Below are 14,842 nucleotides of genomic sequence, written 5' to 3' on the forward strand. Positions count from 1 at the left end.
AGTTACTTGTTTCCTCCACAAGGTGAGGATGGTGTGTGAGTCCCAGGAAATTCATCCCAAGCATGATTTGGCACATTTTGTGTCATGAGTACATCAGGTTGAGGCAGCGCGCCCTCTTGTACAGGCGCCTGAAGGTTCCTGAATCCACATGATGTCAACTTTTAGCCATAAAGTCAACATAAAACTGCTCCTGCTGCTCTGATTCTCCAGCCCAGGTCTCACTCCGGAGTCCCCTTGTCTGAGAACAGGACCCAAAGATATTTGAACCCCTTCCCTTGGGGGTCAGGACTCATTCCCTACCTGAAGTGGATGATCCTGCTGGGAAAGAGGGTTGTAAAAGTGGTTACAGCTAGTTAGGTATGATGATTCACAGTGCCCAGTGATTTAATGGTTGACATTGGCCAGAGGGTCCCATGAACAAGCTGTTTCCCAGGTCTCGAGGGGAGGAGGGTTCATTTCTCAGACAAACCTGTAGCCAGGAGACCAGACATGCGTTATGACAAGTATTCATAACTTGTGAGTGATTATCCTCATTGCAGAGTCAAAATATTTTGAAGATTTGGGGCACCCCGGTGGTGCATCGGTTAAGTGCATACCACATCGGCCAAGGCCATGCAGAGAACCAGGGATTGATTTTGGCCCAGGGTCGTATACTGCATGTCATCCCTCCTCTCCCTCCCCCTTCCTGTCATTTCTTCATTGTAACAATCTAATTTAAAAAAAAAAAGAATCTTTAATAAAAAAAATATTTGGAAGATTTTATAGTGATTCACTTCCATTTATGAACATGAGTTAAGTTTTATCAGCATTTAATACAGTTTATCACCATCAGAAGCTCAAGGTCCGTGTCACAGAAGTAATAGTAAACCAAGCCAGCAGTCAGCACCTGTCAGGTTATGTATTGATGCTCACAAAGCCACCGTCACCTCCAGGAAAGGGTTAATACAACACACCAAACATTCAACAATCCAGGTACTTCTTCCTGAACAGGTCGTGCAGCACCACTGAACAGAGAAGCGGGTTGTCCTTCCTTCCACTTCCTTTGTTGTTGCTGCTTTGAGAGTTTTAGTCCTGCCTGATCATCAGGAGACAGAAGACAGGACAGCAAAGCGCTGACGGAGGCCGTCCAGGGCAGCAAATGTCAGGATTGCAGCTTTTTCCGTCTACAATTACATTTGCCAGCAGGGAAGCTAATGCACTGTAAGATGTCTGTCAACATTCATGCTTGTGCTTAAGAGGCGGATCTTTAGATTTAGCCTCAGATTACCATGCAACAGAGTGCCTCATGTCTGAGAGCTCTCTCCAACATCTGACAGAGCAGTTTTGTCTTTGTGACTCCACTACCGTCCTCATCCTCTCCACCAATGCTCACTCCTCCCTTCAGCCTGCTGGATGCTGCCCAGTTCCCCTAGAAAAACAGGACATTTGTGATATTATGATTATTCTGTCTCAGTGTCCATTTTCACACTGGTCTACAGTCAGGAGGCTGCAGTGGACTGATACTGATAAAACTCTCTGCTGATATCTGAGATGAAGCAGCTACAATGTCAGCGCAAGCAGCAGCGACTGATGTGAACCATCATCGTTAGTCTTCAAATCACAGTAATGTGGTACAGTGTCAGAGGGTGAACATCAACATTATTTTCTTTTAATCTAGTCTGTTAATGATTTCACAAAAGTATTTATTCAAATAATGTATTTACTAAAAGAGAATTCATACAATGCAATAAATTGTCAAAAAAAACTAAGCCAAACCATGAATTCATCTTTAGAATCCAAATTAGATTGCAAAGTGCATTAAGCGACGTTACAGGGGGAATAAACAACAAAAAGGAAAACAAACAGAAGGTTCATCCAGGCCGCACTAGCGTACATACAGTAGTTCTACTACCTACCCTTACAAAAGAAAAATATATTGCAGTATATTGGAAAATATCATGTCATATATTAGGTAATATATTCCCACATATGAGATTTAGTATTTATATTTTCCAATATATTGCAATATATGTATTTATCAATATATACACATATATGGTCAATACATATATTGCAATATATGTATTGACCATATATGTGTATATATTGATAAATATAAAAAAATATATTGCAAGCAATTCCAAAAAAGTCACTATATTTTAACATATATAGTTTGTCTTATATGCTCCAATATAAAGCAATATATGCATGTACCATATATGGATATATATAGTACCATATATCTATATTTATATTGTGCCATATATGGATATATAGTACAATATATGGATATCTATATAGTGCCTTATATAGATAAATATATAATACCATATATGCATGTATATTGTGTCATATATACATGGCAAAATATATGGATATGTATAAAGTGCCATTTATGGATACATATAAAGTGCCGTATATTCATCTATATTCTACCATATATATATCATATATAAGAATTATGATTTATTTTTCTTACCTCTTCTACATTCCAAATAAACAACCATAGCATATACAAGGACCATACATAGGCATTGCTACTACCTTGTAAATAAAATACAGTGAAGACAAAAGAATCTGTATTACACAAATAACAGTTGTATATTTTTATTTATTTAAGACCACATTCATCCTTTTACATTTACTATATAAAAAGATTAAAATAACTATTCAGAGACTATTATTCTTTTTTCCTTAACAATTGAAATGTTATTTGCCCTTTACATTTTCAATCCTCCACACTGGATCTTGGAGGTATGCATGCATAGAGGCTTGCATGCTGTGGCAGATCAATTAGCATACATTTTCTTTTGAACAGTGTCACATCAAATATCTGTTTCCTGCCCCGGAATTCCCTTTTCAGACCAACTACATTTTCAACATTAATCAGTGTGCTATGTGATCTGTCATACTTTCTTCCAAAAGCAAAACATTTTCTGTCACCATGTTGCCCTACTACAATGTAATAGTATACAGTGATAATGTGTCCATTCTGCAACAGCACAGTGAAGCTGTTCCTTTTCACAACTCTTGTGAACTCCTGTGAGTAATACAGCTCCCCTTTGACTAGAGGTCGGCTGAATATTTTCACAACTGTATCTGTGGTGACTGAAAGTTGCTCCCTCATGACCAGTGAAAGTTTTTGCGAATAATGCAAACCAAGGGTAACGAGTGGATCACCTACTCTTTCAAACTGCTTTAGTCTTTTATGGCCAGTCAAGTTATTAAATAGCTGGATGCAAGCTGGATGGCAATAGAATCTCCACAGTCAGCATACAGGCTCTAGATATGGAGAAAAGAGAGAAAATTAAAGCTGCAAGCAGCGTTGTTAGGGCCTGAGCCCCCGCCTAACCGCGGCCGGATCGCCGGCCCGAATCCAACGGTGTAATCGGCAAATCCCTAGGCCTTGTAGTTTAGGAGATACGAGCCTCAGTGCGCTGCACAGTGTGACTGCAGAGCTGAGAGCCGGCCCTTTAAGAGCCCCTCCCTTCTCTGCTCGCTCTCTGCCATCTGTGTCAGAGTGGAGAGCAGAGGATGATTTGGCAGTTTTACTGACAAATACAGTCATAACTCAGCATATGTTGGTCAAAAGTTGAATGTAAAGACATCAGTGCGTAGGGTTTTTTGTCAGGAATTCAATGGTGTGTTTTCTGAAGGTGTGAGTGTTTTAGTTTAGAAGCTACAAGTGTTTGTTTGAGAGTATGTACATGAGGGCAGAGAAGCTCCAATTCTGGTTTCCATGACTACAGTAAACAAATCTCTGCCATCTGTGCTAGAGTGGAGAGCAGCTGAGAAATGCACATTTTTAGTGTGTGAAAGTCAAATAACTCTGCATTTGTTGCTTCAAACTGCAATATAATACCATATTTGTGTAGGGATTTTTCTGAGGAATCCATTGGTGTGTTTTGTTAAGCTGTGTGACTTTCAGTGTGGACGTGAGTAGCGTTTGTTCGAGAGTTTGTACCATAATAGGACACGGCCTCCCCATTGGCTTCCATTATAACGTAAAACGTGTCTCCCTGACTTTGACGGCTTATAAAATCCAAACCGAGCGCGTAGTATATAATTCTTACGCAACTTTTAATCAGCACAGTTGGGAGAGTAATGTGTGAAAGTTTCGAAGCGATGCCATTTACGGTTTAGGAGGAGATAGATTTTGTTCGGGGAGTAAAAAAAGTTGGTTTTTGGACAGTTGTGTCCAATTTGTGGACATTCTGTTGTAGATAGGTCAGAGGTCAGAGTGTATGAATTTTTTGTCTTGATGAGACGAGTGCAACGGTGTTGGTCCCGTGTGTGTGGGACATTCGTGCAAGAAGTTATAGCAGTCCAATTTTTTAGAATTGGTTTTTTGCCTCCCTAGGTGGCGCTATAGAGTTATTGCAATTTTTTTTTTTTAAATATCGAATTTTTCGCCAGAACCGACGTGCGTACCAAATTTCAGCGAATTTCATGCATGTTCAGGGGGTCATATTAAGCGTCAAAGTGGCGGGAGAAGAAAGAAAGAATTAAAGCTGCAAGCAGCGTTGTTAGGGCCTGAGCCCCCGCGCGGCCTATGGCCGCGTCCTTGACACCGGCCCGAATCCAACGGTGTAATCGGCAAATCCCTAGGCCTTGTAGTTTAGAAGATACGAGCCTCAGTGCGCTGCACAGTGTGACTGCAGAGCTGAGAGCCGGCCCTTTAAGAGCCCCTCCCTTCTCTGCTCGCTCTCTGCCATCTCTGTCAGAGTGGAGAGCAGAGCTGAGAGCAGAGCTGCCAGCTGGCCCTTTAAGAACCCCTCCCTTCTCTGCTCGCTCTCTGCCATCTCTGTCAGAGCTGAGAGCAGAACTGAGAGCAGAGCTGCCAGCTGGCCCTTTAAGAGCCCCTCCCTTCTCTGCTCGCTCTCTGCCATCTCTGTCAGAGCTGAGAGCAGAGCTGAGAGCAGAGCTGCCAGCTGGCCCTTTAAGAACCCCTCCCCCGCTGCACTGTGTCTGATCTGTGCTGGAGTGGAGAGAGTGGAGGATTCAGAGAAATGTAGTGTGTAAAAGCTGAATAAGTCGGCATACGTTGGTCAAAAGTCACACAAAATACCATATTTTTGTAGGGATTTTTGTCAGGAATACAGTGGTGTGTTTTTAAAAGCTGTGGAATGTATGGTGTAGATGTGAGAAGCATTTGTTTGAGAGTATGTACCCTGAGAGGACACGCTCTCCCCATAGACTTCCATTGTAAGGCGAAAAGTGTCTCCCCCACTTTGACGGCTCATAAAATCCAAACCGAGCGCGTAGTATATTAACCTTGAACAACTTTTAATCAGCACAGTTGGGAGAGTAATGTGTGAAAGTTTGGAAGCCCTGGCATTTACGGTTTAGGAGGAGATAGATTTTGTTCGGGGAGCAAAATTGTCCAAAATTAGACATTCGTGTCCAAATTGTGGACATCCTGTTACAGTTAGGTCAGGGGTGTGAGTGTATGATTTATCCGTCTTGATGAGACGAGTTCAATGGTGTTTGTCCCATGTCTGTAGGACATTCCTACAGTCTGGGGCGTGGTTTTTTGTGTATGTAGGTGGCGCTATTGAGTAGAGCGCCTCTTTTTTTTTAAATTATCGAATTTTTCGCCGCACCCGATGTGCTTACCAAATTTGGTGAGTTTTCATGCATGTTTAGGGGGTCAAATTTACTTTTGAAGTGGCGAGTGTGACTTTGAAACATAATAGGGTCTTCGCCAGGGACTGGCTCAGGCCCTAATTAAAGCTGCAAGCAGCGTTGTTAGGGCCTGAGCCCCCGCCTAACCGCGGCCGGATCGCCGGCCCCAATCCAACGGTGTAATCGGCAAATCCCTAGGCCTTGTAGTTTAGGAGATACGAGCCTCAGTGCGCTGCACAGTGTGACTGCAGAGCTGAGATCCGGCCATTTTAGAGCCCCTCCCTTCTCTGCTCGCTCTCTGCCATCTGTGTCAGAGTGGAGAGCAGAGGAGGATTTGGCAGTTTTACTGTGAAACACAGTCATAACTCAGCATATGTGGGTCAAAAGTGGAATGTAAAGACATCAGTGCGTAGAATTTTTTCTCAGGAATTGAATGGTGTGTTTTTTTGAAGGTGTGAGTGTTTTAGTTTAGAAGCTACAAGTGTTTGTTTGAGAGTATGTACATGAGGGCAGAGACCCTCCAATTGTGGTTTCCATGACTACAGTAAACAAATCTCAGCCATCTGTGCCTGAGTGGAGAGCAGCTGAAAAGTGTACATTTTTAGTGTGTGAAAAGCAAATAACTCTGCATATGTTGCTTGGAAGTGGAATGTAATACCATATTTTTGTAGGGATTTTTCTGAGGAATCGACTGATATGTTTTGTGAAGCTGTGAGAGTTTTAGTTTAGACGTGAGAAGCATTTGTTTGAGAGTTTGTACCATGAGAAGACACGGCCACCCCATTGACTTCCATTGTAAACGTGAAACGTGTCTCCCCCACTTTGACGGCTTATAAAATCCAAACCGAACGCGTAGTATATTAGCCTTTAAAGATTTTTGAAGAGCAGTGTTGGGAGAGTAATGTGTGAAAGTCTGGAAGCGGTGCCATTTACGGTTTAGGAGGAGATAGATTTTGTTCGGGGAGTAAAAAATTCCTTTTTTTGACAGTTTTGTCCAATTTGTGGACATTGTGTTGTAGATAGGTGAGAGGTCAGAGTGTATGAATTTTTCGTCTTAATGAGACGATTCCAACGGTGTTGGTCCCATGTCTGTGGGACATTCGTGCAAGCAGTTATAGCGCTCCCAATTTTTTTTTAGTTTTTTTGCTCCCTAGGTGGCGCTATTGAGTTTTGGTGAAATTTTTTTTTTAAATATAAAATTTTTCGCCGGACCGGACGTGTGTGCAAAAATTCAGCGAATTTCATGCATGTTCAGGGGGTCAAATTCAGCGTTAAAGTCGCGGCGGAAGAAAGAAAGAATAATAGCCAAAAAAACGCAGCAATTTCAGATATAATTTTTGCCACCATTGGTTTCAATGGGAGACCTCACCCCCCTGTCCCCCCCCGGACCCCCCTGTGATGTTTTTAGAGGCCTGTGATGCTCCTAAGTGTGTTTTTTTACTGCTTTTAGCGCTGACTTCGTGTCTCTCTGACTTCGAAACATAATAGGGTCTTCGCCCAGAAGTACCTTCTGGCTCAGGCCCTAATAATAACCCAAAAAACGAAGCAATTTCAGATATAATTTTGCCACCATTGGTTTCAATGGGGGACCTCACCCCCCTGTCCCCCCCCGGACCCCCCTGTGATGTTTTTAGAGGCCTGTGATGCTCCTAAGTGTGTGTTTTTACTGCTTTTAGCGCTGACTTCGTGTCTCTCTGACTTCGAAACATAATAGGGTCTTCGCCCAGAAGTACCTTCTGGCTCAGGCCCTAAAAACTTAACAGTTTCAGATATAATTTTTGCCACCATAGGTTTCAATGGGAGACCTCACCCCCCTCTCCCCCCCCGGACCCTCCTGTGATGTTTTTAGAGGCCTGTGATCCTCCTAAGTGTGTATTTTTACTGCTTTTAGCGCTGACTTCGTGTCTCTCTGACTTCGAAACATAATAGGGTCTTCGCCCAGAAGTACCTTCTGGCTCAGGCCCTAATAAAGCTGCAAGCAGCGTTGTTAGGGCCTGAGCCCCCGCGCGGCCTACGGCCGCGTCCTTGACACCGGCCCCAATCCAACGGTGTAATCGGCAAATCCCTAGGCCTTGTAGTTTAGGAGATACGAGCATCAGTGCGCTGCACAGTGTGAGAGCAGAGCTGAGAGCCGGCCCTTTAAGAGCCCCTCCCTTCTCTGCTCGCTCTCTGCCATCTCTGTCAGAGTGGAGAGCAGAGCTGAGAGCAGAGCTGCCAGCTGGCCCTTTAAGAACCCCTCCCCCGCTGCACTGTCTCTGATCTGTGCTGGAGTGGAGAGAGTGGAGGATTCAGAGAAATGTAGTGTGTAAAAGGTGAATAACTCGGCATACGTTGGTCAAAAGTCACACAAAATACCATATTTTTGTAGGGATTTTTGTGAGGAATACAGTGGTGTGTTTTTAAAAGCTGTGGAATGTATGGTGTAGATGTGAGAAGCATTTGTTTGAGAGTATGTACCCTGAGAGGACACGCTCTCCCCATAGACTTCCATTGTAAGGCGAAAAGTGTCTCCCCCACTTTGACGGCTCATAAAATCCAAACCGAGCGCGTAGTATATTAACCTTGAACAACTTTTAATCAGCACGGTTGGGAGAGTAATGTGTGAAAGTTTGGAAGCCCTGGCATTTACGGTTTAGGAGGAGATAGATTTTGTTCGGGGCGCAAAATTGTCCAAAATTAGACATTCGTGTCCAAATTGTGGACATCCTGTTACAGTTAGGTCAGGGGTGTGAGTGTATGATTTATCCGTCTTGATGAGACGAGTTCAATGGTGTTTGTCCCAAGTCTGTAGGACATTCCTACAGTCTGTGGCGTGGTTTTTTGTGTATGTAGGTGGCGCTATTGAGTAGACCGCCTCTTTTTTTTTTAATTATCGAATTTTTCGCCGCACCCGATGTGCTTACCAAATTTGGTGAGTTTTCATGCATGTTTAGGGGGTCAAATTTACTTTTGAAGTGGCGAGTGTGACTTCGAAACATAATAGGGTCTTCGCCCAGAAGTACCTTCTGGCTCAGGCCCTAATTAAAGCTGCAAGCAGCGTTGTTAGGGCCTGAGCCCCCGCGCGGCCTACGGCCGCGTCCTTGACACCGGCCCCAATCCAACGGTGTAATCGGCAAATCCCTAGGCCTTGTAGTTTAGGAGATATGAGCCTCAGTGCGCTGCACAGTGTGACTGCAGAGCTGAGAGCCGGCCCTTTAAGAGCCCCTCCCTTCTCTGCTCGCTCTCTGCTGTCTGTGTCAGAGTGGAGAGCAGAGGAGGATTTGGCAGTTTAACTGTGAAACACAGTCATAACTCTGCATATATGGGTCAAAAGTGGAATGTAAAGACATCAGTGCGTAGAGTTTTTTCTCAGGAATTCAATGGTGTGCTTTTTGAATGTGTGAGTGTTTTAATTTAGAAGCGACAAGTGTTTGTTTGAGAGTATGTACATGAGGGCAGAGAAGCTCCAATTGTGGTTTCCATGACTACAGTAAACAAATCTCTGCCATCTGTGCTAGAGTGGAGAGCAACCGAAAAGTGTACATTTTTAGTGTGTGAAAAGCAAATAACTCCGCATATGTTGCTTGGAAGTGGGATATAATACCATATTTTTGTAGAGATTTTTCTGAGGAATCGACTGGTATGTTTTGTGAAGCTGTGAGAGTTTTAGTTTAGACGTGAGAAGCATTTGTTCGAGAGTTTGTACCATGAGAGGACACGGCCACCCCATTGACTTCCATTGTAAGCGTGAAACGTGTCTCCCCGACTTTGACGGCTTATAAAATCCAAACCGAGCGCGTAGTATATTAACCTTGAACAACTTTTAATCAGCACAGTTGGGAGAGTAATGTGTGAAAGTTTGGAAGCGATGCCATTTACGGTTTAGGAGGAGATAGATTTTGTTCGGGGAGGAGCAAAAGTCCTCATTTTGACAGTTTTGTCCAATTTGTGGACATTGTGTTGTAGATAGGTGAGAGGTCAGAGCGTATGAAATTTTCGTCTTGATGAGACGAGTGCAACGGTGTTGGTCCCGTGTGTGTGGGACATTCGTGGAAGCAGTTATAATGATTCTATTTTTTTTTTAGTTTTTTTGCTCTGTAGGTGGCGCTATTGAGTTTTTTTGAATTTTTTTTTTAAAATATAAAATTTTTCGCCAGACCGGACGTGTGTGCAAAATTTCAGCGAATTTCATGCATGTTCAGGGGGTCAAATTAAGGATTTACTTGGCGTGGAAGAAAGAAAGAAAAATAATACCAATTAAAGCTGCAAGCAGCGTTGTTAGGGCCTGAGCCCCCGCCTAACCGCGGCCGGATCGCCGGCCCGAATCCAACGGTGTAATCGGCAAATCCCTAGGCCTTGTACTTTAGGAGATACGAGCCTCAGTGCGCTGCACAGTGTGACTGCAGAGCTGAGAGCCGGCCCTTTAAGAGCCCCTCCCTTCTCTGCTCGCTCTCTGCCATCTGTGTCAGAGTGGAGAGCAGAGGAGGATTTGGCAGTTTTACTGTGAAACACAGTCATAACTCAGCATATGTGGGTCAAAAGTGTAATGTAAAGACATCAGTGCGTAGAGTTTTTTCTCAGGAATTCAATGGTGTGTTTTCTGAAGGTGTGAGTGTTTTAGTTTAGAAGCTACAAGTGTTTGTTTGAGAGTATGTACATGAGGGCAGAGAAGCTCCAATTGTGGTTTCCATGACTACAGTAAACAAATCTCTGCCATCTGTGCCTGAGTGGAGAGCAGCACAAAAATGCACATTTTTAGTGTGTGAAAAGCAAATAACTCTGCATTTGTTGCTTGGAAGTGGAATATAATTCCATATTTTTGTAGAGATTTTTCTGAGGAATCGACTGGTGTGTTTTGTGAAGCTGTGAGAGTTTTAGTTTAGACGTGAGAAGCATTTGTTCGAGAGTTTGTACCATGAGAGGACACGGCCACCCCATTGACTTCCATTGTAAGCGTGAAACGTGTCTCCCCGACTTTGACGGCTTATAAAATCCAAACCGAGCGCGTAGTATATTATTCTTACTGAACTTTTAATCAGCACAGTTGGGAGAGTAATGTGTGAAAGTTTGGAAGCGATGCCATTTACGGTTTAGGAGGAGATAGATTTTGTTCGGGGAGGAGCAAAAGTCCTCATTTTGACAGTTTTGTCCAATTTGTGGACATTGTGTTGTAGATAGGTGAGAGGTCAGAGTGTATGAAATTTTCGTCTTGATGGGACGAGTGCAACGGTGTTGGTCCCGTGTCTGTGGGACATTCGTGCAAGCAGTTATAGCGCTCCAAATTTTTTGCGAGTTTTTTGTCTCCCTAGGTGGCGCTATTGAGTTTTGGCGAAATTTTTTTTTTAAATATCAAATTTTTCGCCGGACCGGACGTGTGTGCAAAATTTCAGCGAATTTCATGCATGTTCAGGGGGTCAAATTAAGCGTTAAAGATTCCCGGATGAAACAAAGAATAATAATAAGAAATTAAAGCTGCAAGCAGCGTTGTTAGGGCCTGAGCCCCCGCCTAACCGCGGCCGGATCGCCGGCCCCAATCCAACGGTGTAATCGGCAAATCCCTAGGCCTTGTAGTTTAGGAGATACGAGCCTCAGTGCGCTGCACAGTGTGAGTGCAGAGCTGAGAGCCGGCCCTTTAAGAGCCCCTCCCTTCTCTGCTCGCTCTCTGCCATCTCTGTCAGAGTGGAGAGCAGAGGAGGACTTGGCAGTTTTACTGTGAAACACAATCATAACTCAGCATATGTTGGTCAAAAGTGGAATGTAAATACATCAGTGCGTAGAGTTTTTTCTCAGGAATTCAATGGTGTGCTTTTTGAAGGTGTGAGTGTTTTAGTTTAGAAGCTACAAGTGTTTGTTTGAGAGTATGTACATGAGGGCAGAGACCCTCCAATTGTGGTTTCCATGACTACAGTAAACAAATCTCTGCCATCTGTGCAGGAGTGGAGAGCAGCTAAAAAGTGTACATTTTTAGTGTGTGAAAAGCAAATAACTCTGCATATGTTGCTTGGAAGTGGAATATAATTCCAAATTTTTGTAGAGATTTTTCTGAGGAATCCAGTGGTGTGTTTTGTGAAGCTGTGAGAGTTTTAGTTTAGATGTGACAAGCGTTTGTTCGAGAGTATGTACAATGAGAGGACACGCTCTCCCCATAGACTTCCATTATAACGTAAAACGTGTCTCCCCGACTTTGACGGCTTATAAAATCCAAACCGAGCGCGTAGTATATTATTCTTACTGAACTTTTAATCAGCACAGTTGGGAGAGTAATGTGTGAAAGTTTGGAAGCGATGCCATTTACGGTTTAGGAGGAGATAGATTTTGTTCGGGGAGGAGCAAAAGTCCTCATTTTGACAGTTTTGTCCAATTTGTGGACATTGTGTTGTAGATAGGTGAGAGGTCAGAGCACATGAAATTTTCGTCTTGATGAGACGAGTGCAACGGTGTTGGTCCCATGTCTGTGGGACATTTGTGCAAGCAGTTATAGCGCTCCAAAGTTTTTGCGAGTTTTTTGGCTCCCTAGGTGGCGCTATTGAGTTTTTGCGAATTTTTTTTTTTAAATATCAAATTTTTCGCCGGACCGGACGTGTGTGCAAAATTTCAGCGAATTTCATGCATGTTCAGGGGGTCAAATTAAGCGTTAAAGATTCCCGGATGAAAGAAAGAATAATAAGAAAAAAACGGAGCAATTTCAGATATAATTTTTGCCACCATTGGTTTCAATGGGGGACCTCACCCCCCTGTCCCCCCCCGGACCCTCCTGTGATGTTTTTAGAGGTCTGTGATGTTCCTAAGTGTGTGTTTTTACTGCTTTTAGCGCTGACTTCGTGTCTCTCTGACTTCGAAACATAATAGGGTCTTCGCCCAGAAGTACCTTCTGGCTCAGGCCCTAATTAAAGCTGCAAGCAGCGTTGTTAGGGCCTGAGCCCCCGCGCGGCCTACGGCCGCGTCCTTGACACCGGCCCGAATCCAACGGTGTAATCGGCAAATCCCTAGGCCTTGTAGTTTAGGAGATACGAGTCTCAGTGCGCTGCACAGTGTGAGAGCAGAGCTGAGAGCCGGCCCTTTAAGAGCCCCTCCCTTCTCTGCTCGCTCTCTGCCATCTCTGTCAGCGCTGAGAGCAGAGCTGAGAGCAGAGCTGCCAGCTGGCCCTTTAAGAGCCCCTCCCCCGCTGCACTGTGTCTGATCTGTGCTGGAGTGGAGAGAGTGGAGGATTCAGAGAAATGTAGTGTGTAAAAGGCGAATAAGTCGGCATACGTTGGTCAAAAGTCACACAAAATACCATATTTTTGTAGGGATTTTTGTCAGGAATACAGTGGTGTGTTTTTAAAAGCTGTGGAATGTATGGTGTAGATGTGAGAAGCATTTGTTTGAGAGTATGTACCCTGAGAGGACACGCTCTCCCCATAGACTTCCATTGTAAGGCGAAAAGTGTCTCCCCCAATTTGACGGCTCATAAAATCCAAACCGAACGCATAGTATATTAACCTTGAACAACTTTTAATCAGCACAGTTGGGAGAGTAATGTGTGAAAGTGTGGAAGCCCTGGCATTTACGGTTTAGGAGGAGATAGATTTTGTTCGGGCCGCAAAATTGTCCAAAATTAGACATTCGTGTCCAAATTGTGGACATCCTGTTACAGTTAGGTCAGGGGTGTGAGTGTATGATTTATCCGTCTTGATGAGACGAGTTCAATGGTGTTTGTCCCATGTCTGTAGGACATTCCTACAGTCTGTGGCGTGGTTTTTTGTGTATGTAGGTGGCGCTATTGAGTAGAGCGCCTCTTTTTTTTTTAATTATCAAATTTTTCGCCGCACCCGATGTGCTTACCAAATTTGGTGAGTTTTCATGCATGTTTCGGGGGTCAAATTTACTTTTGAAGTGGCGAGTGTGACTTCGAAACATAATAGGGTCTTCGCCAGGGACTGGCTCAGGCCCTAATTAAAGCTGCAAGCAGCGTTGTTAGGGCCTGAGCCCCCGCCTAACCGCGGCCGGATCGCCGGCCCGAATCCAACGGTGTAATCGGCAAATCCCTAGGCCTTGTAGTTTAGGAGATACGAGCCTCAGTTTGCTGCACAGTGTGACTGCAGAGCTGAGAGCCGGCCCTTTAAGAGCCCCTCCCTTCTCTGCTCGCTCTCTGCCATCTGTGTCAGAGTGGAGAGCAGAGGAGGATTTGGCAGTTTTATTGTGAAAACCAGTCATAACTCAGCATATGTTGGTCAAAAGTTGAAAGTAAAGACATCAGTGCGTAGAGTTTTTTCTCAGGAATTCAATGGTGTGTTTTCTGAAGGTTTGAGTCTTTTAGTTTAGAAGCTACAAGTGTTTGTTTGAGAGTATGTACATGAGGGCAGAGACCCTCCAATTGTGGTTTCCATGACTACAGTAAACAAATCTCTGCCATCTGTGCTAGAGTGGAGAGCAGCTGAAAAATCCACATTTTCAGTGTGTGAAAGTCAAATAACTCTGCATATGTTGCTTCAAAGTGCAATGTAATCCCATATTTTTGTAGGGATTTTTCTGAGGAATCCAGTGGTGTGTTTTGTGAAGCTGTGAGAGTTTCAGTGTAGACGTGACAAGCGTTTGTTCGAGAGTATGTACCATGAGAGGACACGGCCTCCCCATTGACTTCCATTAAAACGTAAAACGTGTCTCCCCGACTTTGACGGCTTATAAAATCCAAACCGAGCAACTTATATAAATTTTTTTCTCAACTTTTAATCAGCACAGTTGGGAGAGTAATGTGTGAAAGTTTGGAAGCGATGCCATTTACGGTTTAGGAGGAGATAGATTTTGTTCGGGGAGGAGCAAAAGTCCTCATTTTGACAGTTTTGTCCAATTTGTGGACATTCTGTTGCAGATAGGTGAGAGGTCAGAGCGTATGAAATTTTCGCCTTAATGAGACGAGTCCAACGGTCTTGGTCCCATGTCTGTGGGACATTCGTGCAAGCAGTTATAACGATTCTATTTTTGTTTTACTTTTGTAGTTCTGTAGGTGGCGCTATTGAGTTTTTCCAGATTTTTTTTTTTAAATATCGAATTTTTCGCCGGACCAGACGTGCGTGCCAAATTTCAGCGAATTTCATGCATGTTCAGGGGGTCAAATTAAGCGTTTAAGATGTCGCGGAAGAAAGAAAGAATAATAATAATAATAATAATAATAATTAAAGCTGCAAGCAGCGTTGTTAGGGCCTGAGCCCCCGCCTAACCGCGGCCGGATCGCCGGCCCGAATCCAACGGTGTAATCGGCAAATCCCTAGGCCTTGTA

At 43.8% G+C, this 14,842-nt stretch overlaps 1 protein-coding gene across 7 annotated transcripts in view; it reads right to left on the reverse strand.

Moving 5' to 3' along the window:
* Positions 1–274: 274 nt before the first annotated feature.
* Positions 275–14,842, reverse strand: part of LOC147268734 (uncharacterized) — a 38,961-nt gene continuing 24,393 nt past the window's right edge. For 6 of the 7 annotated variants that reach the window (XR_015118988.1, XR_015118990.1, XR_015118989.1 and 3 more), the window contains 2 exons: positions 3,164–3,261; positions 275–1,408 (listed from right to left, as the gene is read on the reverse strand). Coding sequence is in view for 3 of the 7 variants with exons in the window: in XM_086222426.1 (XP_086078552.1) it covers positions 3,196–3,261 (66 nt within the window). In the remaining 4 variants the exon portion in view is untranslated. Of the gene's footprint in view, positions 1,409–2,591; positions 3,262–14,842 lie in introns of those variants that run through there. The other variant, XM_086222417.1, reaches the window with a different exon arrangement.

Source organism: Aulostomus chinensis, chromosome 2 (assembly GCF_037954235.1).
Source record: "Aulostomus chinensis isolate RoL2024-O1b breed Wild chromosome 2, RoL_Achi_v1.0, whole genome shotgun sequence".
NCBI lineage: Eukaryota > Metazoa > Chordata > Actinopteri > Syngnathiformes > Aulostomidae > Aulostomus > Aulostomus chinensis.